Here is a 23385-nt window from a genome sequence, read left to right as displayed (position 1 = left end):
TTATGCTCGTCTTTCTTTCGCGAGTGTTTTTACACGAATCTCGACTTTACATCGCAATCTTTAATATGTATATATATATATATATATATATATATATATATATATATATATATATATATATATTTAAAATTAAAGATATTAAAGATATAAAATATATATAATAATATATGTATATATATTATATATATATATATTTCTTTATATTATATATATATATATATTTATTATATATTTTTTTTCCTTTTGCAGTAAAAAATATATGCTCATTAATTTTTTCATCGATTCTTTCGTAGAACCTTGAAATTGCAAAAAGTTTCTTGTGACATAACCTATTCTAATCTAACCTATAACATAATTTGTACAAGATAAAATACGTGAACGTTTTAATTACGAGATATGCAAATGTGCTTGTACACTTTTATAATTATGCAGTTCTATATTAAATATTGATTTTTATTGATCGAGGTAACAAAATAATTTAAATTACTTGACATAACCTATAAAGGCAGAAAAGATATTTAGAGGATAAAAAAATACACTTTTTTTATAAAAAAAAAAAATTAGATTTATTTCTAATTACGGTTTTCCTTTAATTTATTTTTTATTTTGCGAAAGTTATATATATATATATATATATATATATATATGCACATATCCACTTTAAGTACAGAAAGTGTAGGCAAGTGCACATAAAGAGAACAGCTGATTTAGCATCACGTGTCCATAATTTAATTAAAATTTAAGCAAAAAATTTTAAGACATCTTCCTATGATACTACAATAAATTGAAACATTCATTTTTCTCATAGCAAAAAAATCTCATAATTCAACAGTTAAATGCAAAAGACACGTGCGAGAAATATTTCAATTTTTTCAAAGAAAAAAAATGTGTAAACGATATTTGTATTTTAGACATTTTATTGGACAGTGTATATTTTATTTTTAGTTTTCACAATTTTTTTCATAGATTAAATTAACCATCGCTAAATCTCTGTGATTGAAAATAATTGAAGCTTTTATCTCTTTATTAAAAAAAAAAAAAAGAAAAAAAAGAAAAGGATCGCTTCCCAGGTAGCAAGCTGACGTTATTAAACGCCATGACGTCATTTTGGCGTTTAATGACGTCAGTTTGCTACCTGGGTTTCTTTAAATCTTAATAATAACAATGTAATATCGGCGTGCAATTCTATTATAATAACGGGAAGAGACGCAGATCGTGTAAATGGGGAATTACGCGTGTGTAGAAGAAATTATGCAGCCTTTTTCTGCGATACGTAACAAAAATACACACTTTCGGCAAACTTGCCTTGAACATCGATCGTGCGAGATTATTCGTCGAGAAGAGTAAAGCTATAATATATAATTGGCTGATTTTCTTTTATTTTATATAATATATAATTTATCGCTCCCGTCTGTGTAATATTATTTATAATACGCACATAACGAATCTTTGAATATTTCTGACGCGAAACTCATGCTTAATCTATGAAAAATCTAGTTTTTCTGAACCATAAAAAATGCAGAAGGAAATTATGAATGGTTTCCTCATCGCAATCGAATATTCTATTATCCTTATTAGTGTGCTCTCCAGTCTTACGAGGGTATGTTCCAGTCTATCTTTTTACTTCGGAGCATTTAATTAGCAAAGAGAATTAATATGAGAATTTTAATTAGCAACAAATATGTATCTAATATTAAAGACTTAAAAAAAAAAAAATTCACATAAAAACTCATAAATTAAAAATAATATCAAAAAATACAATTGATCAAAAGTTGACAAAGAATTGAAAAGTAAGTATACTGTATATTAATTTGTAAAGACGCGTGTAACGGATTTAACTATGTTAATTATATAGAGATGTTCAGTCTCCTCGGAGTGTTGAATATGGAAGGCCGTGTTTGGTTCGAAGAAAACCTTATACGAGAATACTCCTTCGGTATATTACGCTCACAAAATTCGAACGTTCCCTGCTTTCTAGAAATACGAATATCAATGGGTAGAATACGACGACAAGACGACGATTCGCGATTAGATATATTAGTTATTAACGTTTAGTTGGTTTGCGCTTCTCAGTTAACGATGCAAATATATATTATAATACAATAATTTTTGACACTCTGCATTTGGCGCAGCCACCAAGAATTTACGAAGAAATTTTAACATTCTAATACATTTTCTTGCACTTCCGTCGTAGAGAGAGAAATATATTAATATACATATATATATATATGTGTGTAGTACTGAAGTAAAATTTAAATCTCGCGCAATGTGTGTGAATTTTATTCTCGATTTCTAGGTTCCTTCTCCCTTTTATACATAAACATTGAACATTTGTCTGATACATTTCCTCGCCTTCGTTTTCTCCACTTGTCCGACTTCTCTTTTAACTCATTCGTTCGCATTGCCTAATAGATGAATAGATCTACATCTAGTCTCATGCTAATTCACGAACGCGCGCGCGAAACTATATCGTCTCATATACATATATGTATGTATATATATATATATATATATATATTTTTTTTTTTTTTAATCAGTCGTCGAAACCAAGCCTGAGGGTAATTTGATTCGATACTACGATTGTTTAATGATTCAGTCGTAGCGTTATTACGGGCGCATCGCTCGTATTACACGCAAAAGGAGCTTAAAATCGTAACATTACAATATTAAGCGAGGTAAGAGCGACAAGAGCGCGCTGAAGCTTCTCTTTTTTCTTTATTTTTCGCGATCGAGCTCAGAGTAACAAATCTAATCGAATCTTCGAATTTGTTTATATAGCACAGGATATATTTCGGATTGAGTCACGGATGACTCTGATATGTTTTGCATATGTATCTCTTAGAATTCGTACTTGATAACGAACAAACTTTGTCGCAAATTTCTAAAGTATCTTGAGAATTTATTGTAACTTACATCTATTTCGGGATATTTAGATAAGAATTTAGAAAGAAAAAAATTTGTTTCTCTTTTTTTAATGAACCGATGTCTCTCTTCAGCGCGTCTCTTGCGACTCGAAGAGCCTCTCTCTCTCTCTCTCTCTCTTTCTCTGAGCACCGTGTTTCTTAGAATGAATAAATCCGCCATCTGCTTCTTTTTTCTCCTGCGAGAAAAAGGGAGAATAGTTGAGAAGGAGCGACAGCGGGGGCCGTTCATCGAAAGAGCGCCGGTCCTCCCGGAAACGTCAACTACTGATTTTCCCTTTCCCGATAGAATTCTTGTCTGAGAGATTCCTCACTTCTTCGCGCGCCTCTAGACAACTCCAGGATTATTTTAGTAGACAACGCGATGGGGATATTGATAACTTCGCGGTTGGGAACTCAATTGCAGCTGAGCCGTGGAGTACGGATCGTAGCTCTGAAAATTAAAAAAAGGAATATATATACGTTTTTGTACACATATATATACATAATTTCTACTTTCATCCTCTAATTGCATCTTTAAATTTTTCATTATTATTTTTAAGACTCCTGGCTTCTCACTAATCATGTTGGAACTGATATGTCAGAGATCAGGTAAAAAAATATTTTGATGGAACATTGATTATAACGGGAAAATATAGTTTTTAAACTATTTTAAAAGGGTGCTAAAATCATCTAAGTACTATTTCATCGAAATATCTTTTTATTTCTACGAGCTTTCTCGCGTTTGACGTCACAATCTAATATGACCGCAGTGAAGATCCAGGAGCCTAAATTATCCTTCGAAGACTACAATTGTCAAGGCCAACTCACCTGCGTTCGCTTTTTAGACACCATGAATCTCTTTTCGTGAGGATAGTAGGCACGCTGAGGGTAAACGAAGCCGTACTGTGAATTACCATATTGAGGATTGCCGTACTGCGCGGTGCCTTCGTACTGCTGTTCCAATTGATCGTAATAGTTGGGTGGGTGAGTTCGGACTATTCCGATGTCGGAGGGCGACAACGTCTCGTAGTGCCGAGATGAGGGATACACCGCTTCTAACCATGGAAGAGCTAAAAGGAAATCTTGATAAAAATAGGAATCACGTTTAGTAAAGAAATTATTACATTATATTCATTTTATATATTATGCTTTCATTTGAATATATTATATAGATATACAGGGTGTCCCTTTTATATGATTATTAGCACAGTTTCATTACTTTTTATCAATAAAATAAACTGGTATACAAACATTTTATTTATATCCATTAAACACTGTAGGCTTTCCTCTTTTCAACACAATTTTTGTTTTCTCAATAACTGCATGCATTAAAAAATGACAGCTGATTAGTGTCAGCAATTTCCTGTATATTGGACACTCTGTATGTTGGTATCTTAATTATAGGCAATGAAAAGAAGAGATGTCAAAACGAACCATTCCTAGCGTCTTCCTCGTCGAGGAAACTGTTGTCATCCATCATATTCTCGTATTCTTCTTTAGCATAGTTGCGCCAGTTTCTGTTCGAACATGGAACAAAAATGGAATCAATATCAAGTGCGTGTGTATTTATAGAAAGTGGTGTTAAAAAAAGAATGCACGCTCTCTCGGCTCATTACCCGTTACGCCGTTCATTCTCCCATAGTGACAGAAGGGTCAATACGTCCTCAGGATCAATGTCCAAGGGTAGGTCTCGTTTGAACCGTGGTTCCTGGTAGAACGGGATGCTGAAAATTTAAACAAGATCAATGTTTCTGTTGCCGACACGATATCCCAGCAAATTTGTTATTTAAGGACTTAAAAATAAGAATCTAAAAATATGTAATCCGAGGCTGAAAAGTTTAAAATCTTCATCGCTGGACAACTTTCGATTTCGGATGTTGTATATCGTGCATTAAATACAGTGTTTGCTGTTATCTAAATAAAATTATATAGATGATCATCTAGATAAAACTTCAGCGTCATCTTATCTTTATTCTTTATATAGATAATAAAAATATGTATTATCTAAATCTACATCTTAGATAAAAAAAGTATTATCTTTACTAAATTATCTAGAATAATTTTCAGATAACTTAGAATTATAGCACATAAAAATACTTAAATAGTAGGACTTGAGTAGTAAGCGATAAAAACTTATAAATAATAGTATGAACATATCTTATCATTTTTTTCAACATTTTTTTTACTGTGTTTATATAAGCGGTTTCAAAAATAACATCTGAAAGAGTTATCTAGATAAATCGCCATATAATTTTCTCTTTTATATATACCTATACATTTAATACATTTGAAATAAAATCATTTTCATATCTTATCTAACAACAAGACGAATATTTTCAGCTCATTCTTATCTAGCTAATTTTAAATCATCTAAGCACAATATATCGAGGAGGAATTGATCGGTGGAACGAAATTACAAGACCTGTCATCGCTTTTCCGCGATGTTTGTTTCGCCTCTCGCAATCTCCTTTCGGAATCGCTTTGTGAATTCATTATTCTCGCTCTGTCCCGCGCAACACGTTTATATTTCAAGCTTGATCGATGCTTATCCATGACGCAAAGCTACCGGGCGACGATATATATTCCCCTATATATATTGTTCTCCGGCACGAATGCGATGCTTTATCTCGCCGTCGCGAACTATCCTTTGTAGACGCGATAGGTGTATTCAAACTTCTTTTATCCGACACAATGGCGAGCGCGCGGACAATACGCGCCGTCTTGGTCATGTGCGAAACAATTGTCGCCTCCTGTCGATCGACGCAACCCATCACACGTTGTCCTCCACGTCCGATGATTACATCGCATTCACAGCCGGATGAAATGATCGATCCGACACCTGGCAGGGTTTAACGCCATCAGCTGATTGGTTGGCCCTGGGCCAAAGCTCGTAGAATACTTTCATTCAGCTCTTTGGTGTTTATCAACACGTAGTAAGGCTTCGGCTGATTATACGCTTGGTCTTACTACTGCGACGCATGATCCGTTCGTATATAATGTAGCTTTGCATCTAGAAATTTTTATCACAACAGTTAGTTTTGCATTTTGCGAGAAAAATGTGCTGCGTTTGATGTAAAATCCACCCAAATAGCGAGTGACGTCATTTTGATGTTTAATGACGTCATTTGCTGCTTGGGTGTATTTATATTGAAAAATAGAGAAGAAATATGCCTTTCCAGAGATGTTATAGAAGAAGGCGAGGCTTTCTCTTCTTAATACTTGTACAATTATTAAAACGAATATGTTTTCATCACTTTTTTACATAATCTATCATTTATTTTCTCTCTCTAAATTCACAGAATTTGCATTCGATGAAACACTTGCGCATAAATAATCCTCGAACGAGGACGGGGCTGTTGTTTAATGCATCGGGTGGATTATATTACATCACGGGTGGAAACCAAAAATTAAAAAAAATCGGCGGAAAGCTCCGCAGCCGGAAGTATCGTCGATAAACTCGGAGCGCGCTCCGAGTCAGCTGATTGGTTGGAGATACGCCAAACAATCAAGCTGTGACCTACTTTCGCCTTCCCGGCTCCATTCAGCTTTTCGTGGGCCCACTCCCTCAGATAGTTCCACCACCAGCACCACCGCCTCCGCCTTCTTCATCGCCACCACCACCACCCCTATCACCTGCGTCACGCATATCGAGCGATTCGTGCACTGCACCAAATTCTTCTCCGTTTGCGTGGTTGTGTGTGTATGCGTTTATATTCATGTACTCGGCTAAATATCTATTTGTGCTATATGTGCTTTAGATTTTGCATGCTAGAATTATCTCCCTTTATGAGGACACGGTCCAAGAGTCAAGAATAATTTGCAGGAACAATGGAGGGTTTTTTTTTTACATATAACAGGATTTTTGTTTTAATTCCAACAAAATGTTTGACCTTTTTCATTCTAGTTTTTCATTTTTTGACCACTTTGGAGTGGAATATTTTTTTAACCGTGAAATCCGAATAGCACTTTACAAATAATTACAGAGGGTGTGTATTCAAATTTTGTAAAAAAAACCTGAGAACTCTCTCTAATTTTTTAAAATTCCAAGTCACTTGAGAAAATTTGTAAATGCAGATTTTTAATATAAGTTTCTTGATTGTATACGCTTTCTAATGCAAAGTTATCAAGAGTACAGCTCTCTAGCATTTAATATTAATTTATTAATTATAAAATTAATTTAGACAATAATAAAGATATATATCACCATATCTAAACGCTAAAAATATATGCAAAAATATAAAATAAAAATATTACCTATTAAAAAATTGAACAATTTTCTATGAAACTTATATAAGATCTTGATATTAAAAACAGATGTAAAATAAAAAAATCCACAAAATTTTAATAAAAACTTAAATATTGCAATAATATTTCTTAAGTGCTAAATAAAATGATCAAAGGGGCAATTTAAAAAAAAAACTCCCTGAATGCCAATTAAAATCCATGAGAATTCCCTGAGAATACCAAGTTTCCAAGATTTCCCCCAGGAGTATACAATCTAAATTAATAGAATATAATTAACAGAGAATATCTCTGGAGAATCTTAATAGGAGGGATTTAATATGGTAATATATTCGGAATCAATCGTAACGCAAAGATTATAAACTGTAAACGGAATTTATATGCAATATCGGGGAGATAAGAAATTTATTGCGAATATTCTCATAAAAATATTCAAAGAGCTTTTAACGGGGCGCTCGAGCGCTTCTATTATTACAACAGGTTCCAGGATGGTTTAAGGATAACGCGTGTTACGTAAGCGTGTCGAGCATATAATGGAAACGGTGGGGTGTGCGCGCGATTATCGTGTTATAAGAATTTCATCGTGGAAAAATTAATCGTCCCCGGCCGAAGCGACCTGTGACATTTTGCGACGGTCACATCGGGCAGGTGCATTCTTGTACAATTTTTCGTGTAAAAATAACGTCGGCAACGGCTAAGTTTAAGACGATAATAATGTCCGCGCTCGATGAAAGTCTCGTGTGTGCGTTTAATTTTAAACACGGCCGGCCTAAGGCAATTCCGTGCGAAGCGCGAGAGGCCCGTCCGCTTTTACGACTCCGATATCGAGCGCGTTCGTTCGTGTTCACGCGATTTCCTCAAATTAGATTCGCCTCTCGATAAATCCGCACTGCACTTTCCGAGAAGGTATTTTTATCTCACGACCACGCACGATAATACATCAACGAACGTAACGTCGCGTTATTATATCAAGCGTCATGAAAAAAATGAGTGATATGTCAAGGATGTTATAATCAATTAATTCATCTATATCCTTTATAATTTTACCCGGGGTAATCGCTTCTATTCATCGGTAGATCGCGATCCGTTCAGACGTCCCCTGGACATCATCTGGATGTCCTCCGAATGTCCTTGACGTCTTCCGCGAGATCCTGTGCAGAAGGATTTCCAGTTTGCCCGTACTTTGGAAGGGCACCCAGTTGAACATACGCTACTGATACGTTTCCCGATGACGACAGCCTCTCTCTGCAAGTGGTTCGATATGACTTCGGTCGTCAAGTCGACCGCCGCCGTCCCTGCGCCAGGGGGCAACGCCCTCACGAGCCCTCTCATCCCCCATTCAGAAGAAACGCCGGAGGAAAAGAGGGATGCTTGGTGGGCGGAAAGGGTGGAAAGGGCGCGCATGATGATGCACAACCGCCGCCGCCGCCGCCGTCGAGTCGATCCGTTCTTTACGTGGAAAAGCTCTCCAAGTTTCGCTCTTGATTCTCAACTCCACGGTGTGCAATTTAGAATATTAAAAAGTGGACGAAGGAAATTGCGTCCTCGATTTCCGATTGTTTCATCCTGTTTCTCAACAACAATGTCATTTTTCAATTCCTCTTCGAATAATTTCTCGCTTCTGTCTGGTAAACAGGAACCACGAGCCTCGTTATCTGCGTGTGCCTTTCCAGAGGATTTCGTTACCTATCGCACTCTAATAGCGGTTGCTCCCGAGGAGAGTATCGATCACGCCGGTTATCGATTTCGGAATTAGGAGAAGTAGGACGCGGCCACTTACCTTCTCTTAACTTGAGCCTGCACCGGTTGCTGGGTAGATACGAGACGTCTCACGATTTGGCCCGGTTTCGCCCACTCGTACGTGCTGGTCGGAGGCTGCAACGTCGTGATGCTGCTGCTCGGCTGCGCGCTCGCAGTGGACTTTTCCGATCTCTTGCGCCGATCCTCGCCCGTGTAGTACCGAGAATACGGCGGAATGTCCCATACCCGCGGTCCGTCCTCCTCGACCTCGTTCATGAGGACCTTACCGTAGCTGAAGGACAAGTATTACATTCATTAATTGACAATTCATTAGTTGGATTAAGGGTTTCAACCGAGAGAGATTATACAAAATTATAATAAAATGCTTAATTACATAGAAAAATTAATATAACAAAATATATTGTACGACTTGACGTATTTAAATATTAATTATATAGAATATTATATATAATGTATAATAAAATATTATATTATATATAATAAAATACTTATTATATTATACGACTTGGTATATTAAAATTTTATTTGATAGAAGAGGCTTACTCGTAATTTTTGTCGTACGGCGAGTAAGTCTCGTGCTCGTACATGGAGTTGCTAGGAGATTTGGGCTGGGATGGTTTATCGTCTTCGGCGAGAGCCGCTTTCAAGCCTCCCAGTCCCGAGGAAGCAAGGGTTCCTAAAGTCCGTAAAAATGGGTTTCAGAATAGTCATGCAATATTTATCATCGCGGCGCTTTTATTTCCAACGATGCACTCACGTTTCTCCGTATTTGTCGTGAAAGATTCAGCGGCGGCAGCGGCAGCTGCAGCATTGGCCTGTCGGTTCTGCTGATTACCGAACATCAGCGTCTCCTGAGTTCGTTTTGCTGAAAATGATGCAGTGCAACGTTTAGGAGAAACGGATGGAAAATGTTGAAATGGAACAAAATATATGATACAGGGTTTCGATAAGAGGAAGTTTGGAGCTTACACTTCGGTTTCATGGCCTGCTCAGCTTTCTTCGGGTCCTCCATCCTCGTGGGCAGGCACATGACTATCGAGACTAACGAGAACAGCAGCAGCAACCACGCCCAGTTGTACGTCATCTGCGGAACAGAGTTGCGGAAATTTTATTAGTTCGCACTTAAAGGATTAAAATTAAAGCTACACCTGGCGCCCTCTACCTTCGTGAAATACAAGAATATGTAGAAACCAGCTCTAGAAAGGGGGTTTATCGCATGAATGAGGCCCAAATGTCATGAGTCTATTTCCGCGACGCGTGAAAGATTGAACGAGGGCAATAAGGGCTCGCTTTGATGTTTGCGGTTATATAAAAATATTACGTCGCGGTAAGGGGAAGGGGCTTGTGTGTTCTATAATCGATAAAGAGCGATACAATTTCTTCAAGTATGACGCCATCGCTTCATCTGGCGACTTCATAATCGACGCGGTTTACTTTCTTCGCCTATGACGTTACCGTCTGACGTATACGCGCAAAGAGTTCGCAGCTGCTACATCACATGTGTACGTAACTTGATCAAGTGCTTCCCTTATCGAACTTGGTTTTATCGCATGCCAGAGCGATCCTACATACATGTATAATATAAAAAAATTTTCCATGACAAATTAATATAGATTATCCTAAAACGTCGACCCTAAAAGCGCGGCTTTAATCGATATTTTTGAAACTTTGTCGCGTCGCGTGCGTAATTGGAGAACTCGAATTTGTGGAATTTGCACCTATATTTAACTTGTTTATTGGAGAAACCATTAGATACTTCAGAGAAATTCCATACTGCAATATTTCCGCATGTCGCAAACATTAATTGCTCTTAATTGGACTCGCATTAATGAATTACAAAGACCCTGTAAGTTAACACGCGTAATTACATAAACTCTAAAGGGGATGCTGGAAATGGCTGGGACAAAGTAACAGGGAGAAAGAGAGAGAACACACACAAGTACCGAAATGTCAGAGTTCAAAATTGCGTACAGAAACGATGTACGTGTATATATATATTTACGCGACTGCGTATTTACATTACTCTCTCTCTCTCTCTCTCTCTCTCTCTCTCTCTCTCTCTCTCTCTCTCTCTCTCTCTCTCTCTCTCTCTCTCTCTCTGTGCGATAACTTCGCTTATTGTATCCGCGCAGTTTCACGTAGCGAATAGCTCGGATTACACAATACGGAAAATTTAATCAGATTTTTAATAAAAAAAAATATAAAAAACTAAAAAAAATACACGTCGCACCTCTGACATTTGAGATATTTTGCAGTAAACTTTTGTAATATAAATGTCATTTAATTTAGGTGTTCGTTTATATTCGTGTTATATAACATATGCGACTAAAATTACGCTCATTAAATATTAAAATAATTTGTTTCATTCATTGTTAATATTTAAAGTTAAATCGCTCTCGCGATAATTCCATTCTGCTGAAGTGTCAAGTTAAAAGATTGTAAACGCTTATGGGAATTACGTTCCCGGAATTGACATTTGTCCGAAATGAACGGCAAAGTTTGACAATTAAAGCGACCTAAGCAGTAACGTCAAACCGGATATAGTAGACCTAGAAATCGTACACTTGTTGCATCTACAAATACTATAGTCATTTATCAGTATACGAGCGTATACGAGCTTACACGGCTAGGCGAGTCGAGTTTAATTAAAAATGTATTTCACTGAATGAAAATTTCATTGACAAGTCTACGGCCGATAAATGCCTTTTCTCTCCGCCTTTAATCGCCTTATTACTGTTAATTAGTTTCAATTATAACGAGAATGTCGATGAAAAGTGTTATTGTTTCGAGGAGATATAGGCAGAAGCATAAAATTACATTTAATCCCGAACCAGAGAACCAGTAAAGCTCATTCAAGTCTCTTGAAACATAAAAAATATTACGAATATTACTCAAATATTTAATAATATTTCATAAATACTTAATTTTTTATACACTATTTAATATTTTTTATCCTAATATTTAATTTATATTATTATAATATTTAATAAATATACATTCTTTATATAATATTCGGTAAATATTTAATAAAATAGTTTTTTCTGTATTTTTAGTCGCGCAACTACCTGTATGAATGCGCTAAGGACGGTCGACCGCGCAAAAGCGGGTTTAAACTTACATATACATATACATATATCGCGAGTCGCTTCAATTTCAGGATCCGGTTTGATTGCCGGATAACTGATCAAAGTCGAGAATGAAAGAAATACGAGAATACACATACACGAAACACATCACGGAATCTGAATCCCATTTACCTTGCGAGACGTGGCGATCGTCAGTCTATATCCTTCACGTCTGCTCGTCCCTTCTGGTTCGTCCTGAACGGTCCTTCGCTGATCCTTCGGCTGGCACCGATTCAAGCTGGAGAACGAGCACGTCCTAGCGTATCCGCCGGTTCGGGGTGGAATGAATGTCGGGGCTCGGCAGGACGAGTAGAAGAGCGGGTACGGTCGATCAACCAACCCCCACCTTGGTGAACGAGCATTCCCCATCTCTCGACTCGCGGTGGTGAGCACCCTACGACAACGCCGCTGGCTGCGCGCGCGCTGCGTTTCCTCGACACACGACATCACGAGAAATATATATATATATATGTGTGTGTGTGTGTGTGTGGGGGGTGCGCACACACACGAGCCCATCCGTGATATAAGAGAGACGTCTGCCCACGCGATGACCCAACTGCGTCTTCCCGACGCGGATCCCGGTGCTCTACGTGGCGTCGTAAGGATCGTTTGCGTGAGGATTTTCTTGTTATTTTGCCGTCGAAAGCCTGTCAGCTGATATTATCCGAGGTGCGAAGTTTACGGCTTGCTGTCGTCGCTTTAGAAGTAACGTGGAGATGAAAATCTGCATCTGAAAAATATAAGAGAGTATAATGAACGTTTCAAGTTCTCTTTGAGAGAAGGGTTGATTAAGAGTTTTTCTCACATCGAGATATGATTAGGATCGTTTGTGATATTAATGATGTGAATTCCTTGCACGCGCGCAATTTTTTTTTATAAAGTGATATAAATCGCCCTGCTATAATTTGATATTTCTGTAACCCGAGCGGTATTTTTCTTTGACGAAAGGGCATAGGTACGTTTATGCTTTCCTGTCAGCCCTTGAATGTAGTTTAACGGCTCGCTTCTTCTTGAAGGAACGCAGCCTTCTCTTTAGAATCAAGAAGAAACCACAGAAAAGTATTCTATTAAGCTATTTTTCGATTTTATTCAGTTTTATTATTAAAGTAGAAAAATAGCTCTTTGTTTATTTATAATTTTCTCCGTCTTATAAAGGAGAATTTTTCTTATAATTATATATCTTACATGTAATTATAATCTAGCATTTATGCTGTCAATCCGGTGTTAAATTTAAAAAAAAAATGTGAAAAAGAAAAGCCAATGTTCTACTAAGTATATTTAATGCACAAAACGTAGAGCCTCGGAAGAATTAATAGAAAATTAAAGCACACCGCATATCGCGGACATAGCAACCCCACTGCATCACACATTGACTATGATGACGTAATCTACTCGCCTTTAATTTTAATGTGACCGTTATGCAAACGTCATAGGAGTAGTTCTTCTCTGGCATTTGAAACGGTGACGTACGAGTCGCGATTCTACAGTCTATGATAATAATGTATATACTTAGAGAAACAGTAGAGACGTGTATATTTTCAGTTGGAACATTATCTATCCTCTCAATCTATCTTCACTTATCAAACATTTACTTTTTCTACCGCGCGTTATGTTCCGATAAATTTAGGAAAAAGAGAAGAAATCGCACGGTACGATTAAAAAGGAAGAATATAAAAAAAGCGCGGAGCGAATAAAAATTCAATAGAAGATCGAAATTGAAAAGGGTATTTTTATATTTCTTTCAGATCATTTTCAACTTGAAAGATACAACAAAATTATGCAAATCCATCGAATTCTTATTCCACTCTCTGATGTTTGCTTTTGTCACTATCATGTTCTACAAGTTTTAATATATGCACATGTAATCATTCCCAGATAGCCACAGTAATTATTATGACATCAAAATAATGTCATAATAATTACTGTGGCTATCTGGGTTATTACCGTGAAAAGTGAAAATTGTGAATATAATTTTAAAAAACTGTATATAGATATAATTTGAATGCAATTTAATAAATAGCTATATATATACAACATTATCATGGGCATCCGCAGAATTTTTTCCAGAAGGACACATAATTAAATTTTTTCTTTTTAAATATTTTTAAATTTAATTTTCATTTTATAAATATGCAAATCAATTTCAGCAAATGCCCATGGATATTATATTAATATACATATAAGTTTGAAATTTTACTTTTTCCCTTCAACTTTTCTTAATCCGCAAACACATTTTAAATTTACATAGGTACATATATCAAGATTTATGTAAATTATATTCACAGCATCAAAACAGATTATATGGCTCGTGAGATATATCGACTATCTGGGATTAGGGTGAAAATCTCCAATGACGAGCTCAGGACGAAGTACGCACAGCCTAGTGTCGTACATTACTTCGCCGCGAGGGAGAAGAGAGAGACTCTCTCTAGCCTTCATCCCTTCGTTCTGTATTCATCCCCAATCACCTAGCTTCAACCCCCGCAACAGGCCGCACGCCTACGCGAGGACGTTACGCGCCCACGCGCGCGATTTCTCTCTCCCACCTTCCGTATTTTCCGCACCATCAAATCGACATCCCTATCGAATATCAGGATTAGAGTGCTTAATAACAGTCGCTGCAAATGCGAAGATAATGGATAATGATAAATATCGTCGATAATATACCATATATACACACCTAATTAAGAATTATCTGCTTTATATTTGTTTCACGAAGCGAGATATATTGAGCGAAACGGTATTTTATTTTTTACCTATATATATATATATATAGGTATGTATATATATATATATATATATATATATATATATATATATATATACCCAGGGTGTCCGGTAACTAATGGACCAACGATTACAAATGGATTCTTTGGTCAATTTGGGAACGATTTTTCCTCAGCAAAAATGTCGAAAAAAGTCATCATTTTTTACAACTTTTCAATATTTGTCATTATATGTATCTTTATAACTAAGCCTCAAATTAAAATTTTATTATAGTAAACTCTACCTGAAATTAACTGACAAATGTAATTATGTTAGACTTTTAGCTCCAAAACGTTTAGTTTTCAAAAAACCCATTTTTTTCAATCGCTTATAACTCGAAAATTATTGACTTTTCAACGTTTTTGCTAAGGAAAAATCGTCTCCAAATTGACCAGAGAATCCGCCCTTAATCATTGGTCCGTTAGTTACCGGACACCATGTATATGCAAAAGTATCGTCCCTAGACAATTTTGATGGAACTGTGTGTCTGTTATTTTTTACAAAAGGGTCGGTACGCGACCGTAGGAATCTCTGTTATGTAGAAGAAATGTTTCTAGAATAAATGTGACTCTTACGTCTGAAGCTTCCCGAGGGATGATGTCGCTGCACTTAAAGTAATATCATGTCCGATAACATCAACGGATGAACACTCGCGTGGCTGAAGGGACTTCTTGATGGGTGAAACGAAAACTGACATGAAGGCTATAAACGTGGATTATTTTGGTGCGCATGTTGTGTTTGAATAGAGTGTTTACCTCGAGATAATATTTATCTTGATATATACACGTTCTATCGTACTACTCTCTATATATATGCCATTTTCAATATCTCGACAAGTATTAAATTTGAACGTTTAAATTGGATTATTATCTAGAAACTCGTGACACAGAATTCGCGAAACACGGTATTCTATTTATATAATCTTATGTGACATACTTTCCGCGTATGTATTTCAATCCTTCAAATCAATTTTCCTTATTATACGAAATCATGGGCGTCCGCAGGATTTTTTCCAAGAGAGGACATAATTAAATTTTTTGTTCCTTCTTAATTGTATTATTTTTATTTTTTTATATTAAATATGCAAATTAATTTCGGTGTCTATTCAGAAAGAAAGCGTACGCTTAATCTTTTTACTGGTTTCAAGGGGGCAAATGCCTCCTCCTGCGGACGCCCATGCACGAAATTATAAATGGATCTAAAGCGAAAGAACTTTGAATGCTTGGCAGTACCTATTTATGAAACGATAGCTCGAGGCAATATCAAAGAACTAAATCGAAGCTGCGTGTCGAATCGATCAGACGCCCTCGCGGATATCTCGTTAAAATGAAAATCGCCTGCACCGCAAGAGAACTCGCAAACCCATCGATCGAATCATCGATGCAAATGACAGGCGGGATGAATACAAATAGCCGGCGATTATTTCCATGCACCGGAGTATTTCCGATCGTGTCGATGACGAGCGGAAAAGAATCGTTTCTCGGCCCTCATCAGCCCTCACGGTATAAGTGCGAGGACTGAAAGTACATAGTCGTACTGTTTCATCGTGTCGGCCCTACTTTCGCGAGCCGCGAGTCGTCGCTCTCTGCTTCTCGCCACCTCGGGCTGCGACGCCTCTCCCGGTGCATCCGCCCTCGCAGCGTAATTGACCTACTTTCGTTAGCTCCGTCATCGTCGTCGTTGTCGTTGTTGCCGTTGTCGCGAGCCGTTGCAGCACGCTTGCGCAAATTTGCGGGTACACAACACGTTGGTGAACAAGTGCAGCCGGCGCTTCCGGCAAATTACAGGAGTCCGCGCCAAGCGCTTCGCCGTCGTGGAAAAATAGGGACATATTTGCTCCCTCTTTCTCGATCTGTAATCAAACGAAAGGAGATTAGCTGTGAGTCGAATGGAAAAAATTCATTATTCCCTTCCAGTTTCTTGGGAACAAATTTCCCAGTAAACGATCCAGAAATGATTCCTCGAAGAGCCGTCGCTATAAAATTGCAAAATAATAGTTTTCACAAATGTTAGATTAATTGGATAATTCTAGTTAATGAATGAATGAAATCCTGAGTCTGAGTTTTCACGAGAGAACTTTACACGAAAGGGGCTGCGCCGAGTGTTAGAAATAAGAATCATCTCATCGAAAACTTTCCAAACGATCTTTTTAATTAAATTTTCTAGCTAACGAACAGTTAAGTACATTTGTTATTACTGGAAAATTTAATTAAAATTTGTGCCAATTATCGAGACGATGAGACTCTCTTTCTCTAAATACTTTTTTGCACCTCTCTACGAAAGTAATTAAATTTGCCGACTATAAAGAAACAGAATTCTACTTTTTTTCACGTCTCTCTTCATTTACGCTATACATAGTAGCAACCTTAATCCGGAAGCATAATGAGCTTTTCGCTCCTTTTTCTTTATGCGTATAACTGATGTGTCTGAAGAATCTTATCGCTACCATTTCACCGCAATGATTTATGATCTATGTTACTTTCGCATTCACGTCGGCTTGTTTTTCTTTCTTCTGGCTGAAAATAGCCACGGATTATTCGCGATACGTTACAATTCATAATTTAAACCGCAAACAAGTTGGTAGGTAAAATAGAAAATGTCGATGAGAAGAGATAAAAGACAAATTTAGCACAAGATTATATGAAGAAAAGTAATAAAAGATGTACAGCATATCATATTAAAGTATGTTTCAAGAGAAATTAATTAAAAATATATATACGATACTCTGAATAATTTTCAATTTTAATTTCAGACGCAATGTATATTCTTTCTTTGACATTCTTCAGTTCTTTGCTTTGTAATGCGAGTAAAGTTTTTCTACGCAGAAATCTTCCACATCGGTTTCATCACTTACATCGCTTTGTTTCGCACGAGGCTGACTTTCGCAAAGTCGACTAACGAGAGCGAATGATAAAGTTGAACGAAAAAAAAGAAGAAAACAGAAAGCATGCAATAAATATTAGCCAAGTTTCCGGCTTGCCTACGTCTTTTTCCAGAGAGGGAGAAAAAACAGTCTTCGCGAGAATTTTTCGCCTCCGTTAAGCTTCGATCAGGCTGGCTGGCTGGCCTGGAGAGTATAATCGCGATGGTTTCGTAAAATCGCGTAAGTCTTGGTCGAGTATCGGCGTCCCCCTGTAGGCCGGGCTCCCATTGACGTCAGTCTTTGAGCCCGTCGAGTGGCGAATCCCCGTGGCACGACCGGTCAAAGAGAGAGGGATGATGGAGGGGCGGAGACGGTCGCGCTTTCCCTTCTACCCTCTTTGACAGGGTGAGAATACAGGGTGACGTCATACGATCCGCGTCTCGTGCCTCCTTCCCCCGAGATCTATTTACTCTTTACTCGCATTATCTGCCAGCAGATTAAAGAGCGTTTGTTGTGATGTCGACGACATGTGTCATAAGCCGGGACAACACGTGTGTTATTTTATGACACTCGATAGACTCGATCGAATGCTGAAAGCAGACATTTCCTCTACAGTCAACAGTTATCATAAATATACGAAATATAATCAAGAGTTCAAATAATATAAGGACAATGCTTTCTTTTTTTTTAAATAATTTCTAATAGTTTTTCTAATAATTAATGTTGCAAAATAAACATAGATTTGTATATATTATTTCATATCTTATTTATATTTATTTTTTATACTATTCAATTTAATAAATTTTTTTATATTATAATTGTATAATATATGACTCATATGATGACGTCACTCAAAATTCATTTGGAAAAAGATTTTTTTTATATTACAATATTGTTTATTTATTCTATATTGTTCAAACATAATTCTGATCATTTTTTAAGCAACATAAATTAAAGGGCTTTAAATCATTTATTTTATCCAGATAACTTTTAAGTGATTAATAAAATTATGATGACATCATTATGACCTTTTATACTGAATAATCGCATTAAAAAAGAGTATATAAAGCTGAGTTATATCGAGAGGAAAAAATTGATAAATATTTTATATATACTTACGTTTGTAGATTAGAAATATAATCCCGGGGGTGAAATTAGTTGATACATTTGCGAATTAGCAGCACAATCGAGCTTTTTTTTTAATAGCCGGCTTGCGAACCCTCACCGATGTATACAACCCTGTAGAACGTGAAATGTAATGAGTTCGGGGAAGAGGGATGGTCCCGAAGGAACGGATCGATGTTCCCGCTGCGTAGTAAAGGACGCCTGTTGATATGAAACGGGAGCGGTTTCATTCATGAAAATGGCAAAACGAGATCGAAGCGTCCGCGGATGCTTCGACGTTATTTCGATGCAAATGCAATTTTTATTGGAACTCCCTCTCTCTCTTGCAGGGATACAAAATTTGCGCGTATATTTCATCCTTCACCTTTCGCGTATATCGTATTTCCCAAAAGAGATGTATATCTTTTTATATATATTTATATATATATATATATATAATATATATATATATATATATATATATATTATATATATACATATATATCGCCACTTTTTTTCCTCCATTTCTTGGAAAATTCCAAGCGTGAAATTTTCCGGCAAAATCGGTATTGCATCATAAAAAAAAAATTCATACATACATATACATACATACATACATACATACATATATATATATATATATATATATATATATATGTATGTATATATATATATATATATATATATATATATATATATATATATAAATACAGAAAAAGATAGAAGATAAAAAAATCGGATCTTTTTAATTACATCATATTGTCTAATTTAAAAAAAAATAAAATAAAATATTAATAACCAAACCTCTATATAATTTTATGCACCAATAAACTTGGAGTACATACATGGAATTTTCATAATCCTTTTTACGCATTATAAGATGCGATTGCATTCCCAATGTAGGAAATTAATATAACTAATTCTTAGTCTAATTCACAAAAATATGTGAATATTTGCATGTAACAATAATTAATAATCATACCTTCTTACCTCAAGCACGATTTATCAGTGTGAGTGCATAGAAGAATTCCGTTGCAATCGCACACCAAACGCCCTCTGTCGGCCAAAATTGAGACTTGAACGACAAATAAAAGGTAGAACGCAGACTCGACTGACAAACGAGTCGACCAATCAGAATCGAGCACTCTCGACTCTGATTGGTTCGCCGCCTGACAATTTCGTTGTTTACTACTCTTTTTTTTACGTGTTCTAAGGCCTCAATTTTGCTCCAATTTCCTTATAAAGGACAGCACGAATTATATTGTTTAGAAGATCTTTATGTCGTGAAATCAAATATTTTTCCATCGTGCGAATTTTTTTCCCAGTAAAACGTGGAATCTTGCCAAAAGTGACGATTCCCCTTGTTTTGATTGCATTTTTGCGCTTCGAGCGAATCAGCTGTTTCGAGAACTTTGATGTCAGACAGATAATAATGTTATAAGTATCCTTATAAAATTTGAGATTTGTCCAGCCAATTCTGCGAAGATGAGCTTACCCGAGAAAGGAGACGACAATCTGCTCAAGGACGAGTGGGTGGTGAAGCTGGAAGAGACTGCTTACATGCAAAAGCTGTCAATGAATAATCTAATCATGAATTATCTAGTGACAGGTGGGAAACTTTAGCCCTTTATTCCCTTATGATTTTATTTGTGCGAGAGATTTGTTTGGGAAAAATAAATGTCTTCTTACAGAGGGATTCAAGGAAGCTGCGGAGAAGTTCCAACAGGAATCAGGAGTGGGTCCAACGGTAGAACTGAGCTCTTTGGACGAGAGGATTCGTATTCGAGATGCCATACAAAATGGTCGGATCCAAGAAGCGACGGATTTGGTGAACCAGCTGCATCCAGAATTGTTGGACAACGATAGATATCTCTACTTTCATCTGCAACAGTTGCATCTGATTGAACTGATACGCACCGGTAGAGTCGAGGAAGCATTGCAGTTTGCGCAGGACCAACTTAGCGAAGCTGGAGAGTCTGATGATAATATATTGTGCGAGCTAGAACGTACCTTGGCATTGTTGGCTTTTGACGAACCGCATAAGAGTCCTTTCAGTGATCTTTTACACCCAACGCACAGACAAAAAGTGAGTTGAATTTATTTTGCTAAATTAATTTTGTATGTTAATTCTTTATTTTTCTTTCTGCAGATTGCAAGTGAACTGAACGCTGCTATATTGAAGATGGAACACAGGGAATCAACTAGCCCTCGGCTCAGTAATTTGTTGAAGATGATACTGTGGGCTCAAGATGAATTGGATAAGAAAAAAGTGAAATATAATAAGATGATTGATTTAGCTACTGCTAAAATCACTCATGAGAAGTAATTTTGTGGTAGACAGAGACTGGGAAGATAACTTCTCAGTTTTATTTATAAATAAGATAAATATCTGAAATTGACTCTAAAATGTTTTGTGTAAATTGCTGTTTATACTTTGTAGAAAATTATATCTAAATTTTAATCTTGAAAATAATTTAGAGACTAGAACTATTTAACACATGAATTATAATGTAAGAATAGTATAATATTATTATAATTATAATTGTTGTAAGAAATAAGAATTATTATTGTAATTTTTCCTCATTTATTTTTTGGAATTCAACATTAATATAATATAATATAGAAAAATTGCTAAAATATTTTCAAGTTTTTTAAATAGAATGAACGATATCTAATATATGCATGAGACATCCAAAAAAAGACATTTAATCTTATACATTACTTTTTCGACTTTTAGTCGTTTTGTATAATTAATTATTAGATATGTACATATGTAATATAATATAGATATTGTGTAGTAATATATTTAAAAAAAGTAATAGACATTACATTTTCATCATATCATAGAGAGAACATAATTTTCAAAAAATTTAATTAGAAATAATTTTATGCTAGAGTTAAAAATGTTCTTTTAGAGATTTTAGGTTTTAGAAGATTGAGATATCTTTTTTATAATTCTTTTTCTTTTGTATAACTATTTATCTGATAGTATTCAATAAGTATATTTTTATCAAATTAGCACAAAGATATTAAAAAATAAATCAACTACCAACCAAATACGTATTCCATTGCTCTAGAAACTAAACCGGTAGATCTTTGTGGAACATTTTCTGGTGTTTGTGCAGTTTGTGGACTAAAATGTTGATTATAACCCGCTGCCAAAGATCTTAACTTTCGTCGTTTCATAGTAGGTGATACATTAAACGGAGAGCGTTCGATTCTGCCCATCGAAAGTGACCTCATGACTCCGTTCAGCTTAGTACGACTCTCTGTGTCTGCGCAACCTAAAAGAACGCCCTCATCTGTGCACGGTATGACACCGATCATAATCGAACCGGAAACAATACTGCCATTGCACGTGAGAGCTCTCTGTGCTTCCTGCTCCGATGCACATTTCAAGTGTATCCAATTGCTTTGAGACTGCGGTGCCGGGTGTTTGTCCACTATACGAACTCTACTAGAAATATGGGACAGAACAGCGTTGATATCGCTTGGTAAAAAGCCAAAGACGGTTACCCACTGCAGCAAACTCTGCGATTCGCTCGCGTTTATATTTATTGGACTGTCTGGAAAGAGCAATGGACTGTTTATCGTGCTCGTCATGAGTCTGGATTGATTTACAGATGTAGGCGTGACAGGTGGAAGTGCAGTTGACACATATGGCGACGACACTTGTGGCACTTCCAAACTGTCAAACAGTCCACGCGTTGGTGGTCCTCCGGTATGATTCTTCGTGCTCATCTGTGGTGTACTAGCAGTTGTAGTGTTTCCAAACACAGCTTTTTGACGATTAGATCGATAGTCTGGAGTTCCATAGGAAGCTGCCGACATCATACTGGCATTGGTGATATTTAAATGGCGTGGATTATCTTGAGGGCTCATTACATTGATCTTTGTCGGCTAAAAATTTACAGATAAATGTTAGTAAATGCAGTATTATACACATTTTTAATTTCATATGAAAGATTGTATTCTAACAGTGTTTGTATCACCCAAGAGAAAACTTGGCAAGTACGCAGAAGAACTTCCTGGGGTGCCAGGACTTTGTATAGGACTACTCATCGGTGATCCCAGGGTCATAGGCTCCATCTAACAAAATGAGAATTTTCAAATAATGGAATTAGGTATTAATAATGTTAATTTTACTTTCTTGTCAATTAAAAAAAAAAAAAAAAAAATGTTAACGTATAATCATTAATTTAAATAAAACGGAGCATAATCACTTTCAAACTGTATATCTTTTAGGTTAAATTAACAAACATTTTAGATAATTGAATTAAAAAGGTCTCAATTATTCAGTTACTTACGTTAAAAATGTCTTCTAAGTAACTTTTTAAGCGCTACAGTGATTAATGTATACTAATGTCTTATTATCTAAATAAAATTAAAAAACACGTTTGTACTTTATCACGTGAGACGACTCTGGATTCGAAAGAGAAAGAAGGAAGACTTCTGCGTCCTGATTGGTCGAATTGCTAAATTTTGTAAGCGCGCCACAAAAATGGGCAGCCAATCAGACGCGCTCGAGAGCCTAAGAAACTACAAAAGAGTTGCGAACGCGCCTTTAAGAAGCCGGGTGCAAAAGTGTCACGTGACCATTCAAATATTTTCCTCTTATTTC

General features: G+C 36.3%; 3 protein-coding genes and 1 long non-coding RNA gene across 7 annotated transcripts; 1 reads left to right on the top strand and 3 right to left on the bottom strand.

Annotated features, from left to right (window-relative positions):
- Window positions 1-1357: 1357 nt before the first annotated feature.
- On the bottom strand, window positions 1358-12460 carry LOC114928769 (prohormone-2). 2 transcript variants are annotated; one of them, XM_029300115.2, is made up of 9 exons: window positions 12164-12460; window positions 9876-9990; window positions 9664-9771; window positions 9450-9582; window positions 8926-9177; window positions 4520-4627; window positions 4338-4420; window positions 3732-3985; window positions 1358-3354 (listed from the first exon to the last, which is right to left on the bottom strand). In XM_029300115.2, the coding sequence occupies exons 1-9, from the start codon at window positions 12398-12400 to the stop codon at window positions 3271-3273; spliced, it is 1374 nt and encodes a 457-aa protein (XP_029155948.2). In that variant the 5' UTR covers window positions 12401-12460; the 3' UTR covers window positions 1358-3270. The 2 variants fall into 2 exon arrangements, with proteins under 2 accessions (XP_029155948.2, XP_029155949.2); XM_029300116.2 differs by having other exon boundaries at window positions 3732-3973.
- A 68-nt stretch (window positions 12461-12528) lies between these two features.
- On the bottom strand, window positions 12529-19793 carry LOC146719693 (uncharacterized). 2 transcript variants are annotated; one of them, XR_014926439.1, is made up of 4 exons: window positions 19755-19793; window positions 18780-18986; window positions 16452-16649; window positions 12529-12761 (listed from the first exon to the last, which is right to left on the bottom strand). It is a non-coding gene; the product is annotated as an uncharacterized LOC146719693 (long non-coding RNA). The 2 variants fall into 2 exon arrangements; XR_014926440.1 differs by lacking the exons at window positions 12529-12761; window positions 16452-16649 and adding an exon at window positions 17583-18250.
- Window positions 19794-19950: 157 nt separating this feature from the next.
- Hou (GID complex subunit 8 homolog protein Houki) lies at window positions 19951-21337 on the top strand. Its single transcript, XM_029300117.2, has 3 exons — window positions 19951-20373; window positions 20456-20850; window positions 20914-21337. Exons 1-3 carry the CDS (start codon window positions 20250-20252, stop codon window positions 21088-21090), a joined length of 696 nt encoding a protein of 231 aa, XP_029155950.2. The 5' UTR covers window positions 19951-20249; the 3' UTR covers window positions 21091-21337.
- Window positions 21338-21482: 145 nt separating this feature from the next.
- Window positions 21483-23225, bottom strand: LOC114928766 (nucleoporin Nup35). 2 transcript variants are annotated; one of them, XM_029300112.2, is made up of 3 exons: window positions 23168-23225; window positions 22743-22853; window positions 21483-22664 (listed from the first exon to the last, which is right to left on the bottom strand). In XM_029300112.2, the coding sequence occupies exons 2-3, from the start codon at window positions 22851-22853 to the stop codon at window positions 21810-21812; spliced, it is 966 nt and encodes a 321-aa protein (XP_029155945.2). In that variant the 5' UTR covers window positions 23168-23225; the 3' UTR covers window positions 21483-21809. The 2 variants fall into 2 exon arrangements, with proteins under 2 accessions (XP_029155945.2, XP_029155944.2); XM_029300111.2 differs by having other exon boundaries at window positions 23072-23218.
- Window positions 23226-23385: the final 160 nt, after the last annotated feature.

This window comes from Nylanderia fulva, unplaced genomic scaffold, assembly GCF_048542155.1.
Source record: "Nylanderia fulva isolate GAGA-0341 unplaced genomic scaffold, ASM4854215v1 Scaffold9, whole genome shotgun sequence".
Classification (NCBI taxonomy): domain Eukaryota; kingdom Metazoa; phylum Arthropoda; class Insecta; order Hymenoptera; family Formicidae; genus Nylanderia; species Nylanderia fulva.
Note: the sequence above shows the minus strand (reverse complement) of the source record. Positions and strands in the feature narration are given on the sequence as shown.

Excerpts from the sequence above, each read along its gene's own strand:
- LOC114928769 (XM_029300115.2), bottom strand. The coding sequence starts at position 12,400 with ATGGGGAATGCTCGTTCACCAAGGTGGGGGTTGGTTGATCGACCGTAC. Across the intron at positions 9,583-9,663 it reads CACGACAAATACGGAGAAAC|GAACCCTTGCTTCCTCGGGA; the intron begins GTGAGTGCATCG and ends TACGGACTTTAG. Across the intron at positions 4,421-4,519 it reads GAGAATGAACGGCGTAACGG|AAACTGGCGCAACTATGCTA; the intron begins GTAATGAGCCGA and ends ATGTTCGAACAG.
- Hou (XM_029300117.2), top strand. The coding sequence starts at position 20,250 with ATGAGCTTACCCGAGAAAGGAGACGACAATCTGCTCAAGGACGAGTGG. Across the intron at positions 20,374-20,455 it reads CATGAATTATCTAGTGACAG|AGGGATTCAAGGAAGCTGCG; the intron begins GTGGGAAACTTT and ends GTCTTCTTACAG. Across the intron at positions 20,851-20,913 it reads ACCCAACGCACAGACAAAAA|ATTGCAAGTGAACTGAACGC; the intron begins GTGAGTTGAATT and ends TTCTTTCTGCAG.
- LOC114928766 (XM_029300112.2), bottom strand. The coding sequence starts at position 22,853 with ATGGAGCCTATGACCCTGGGATCACCGATGAGTAGTCCTATACAAAGT. Across the intron at positions 22,665-22,742 it reads TCTTGGGTGATACAAACACT|CCGACAAAGATCAATGTAAT; the intron begins GTTAGAATACAA and ends GTAAATTTTTAG.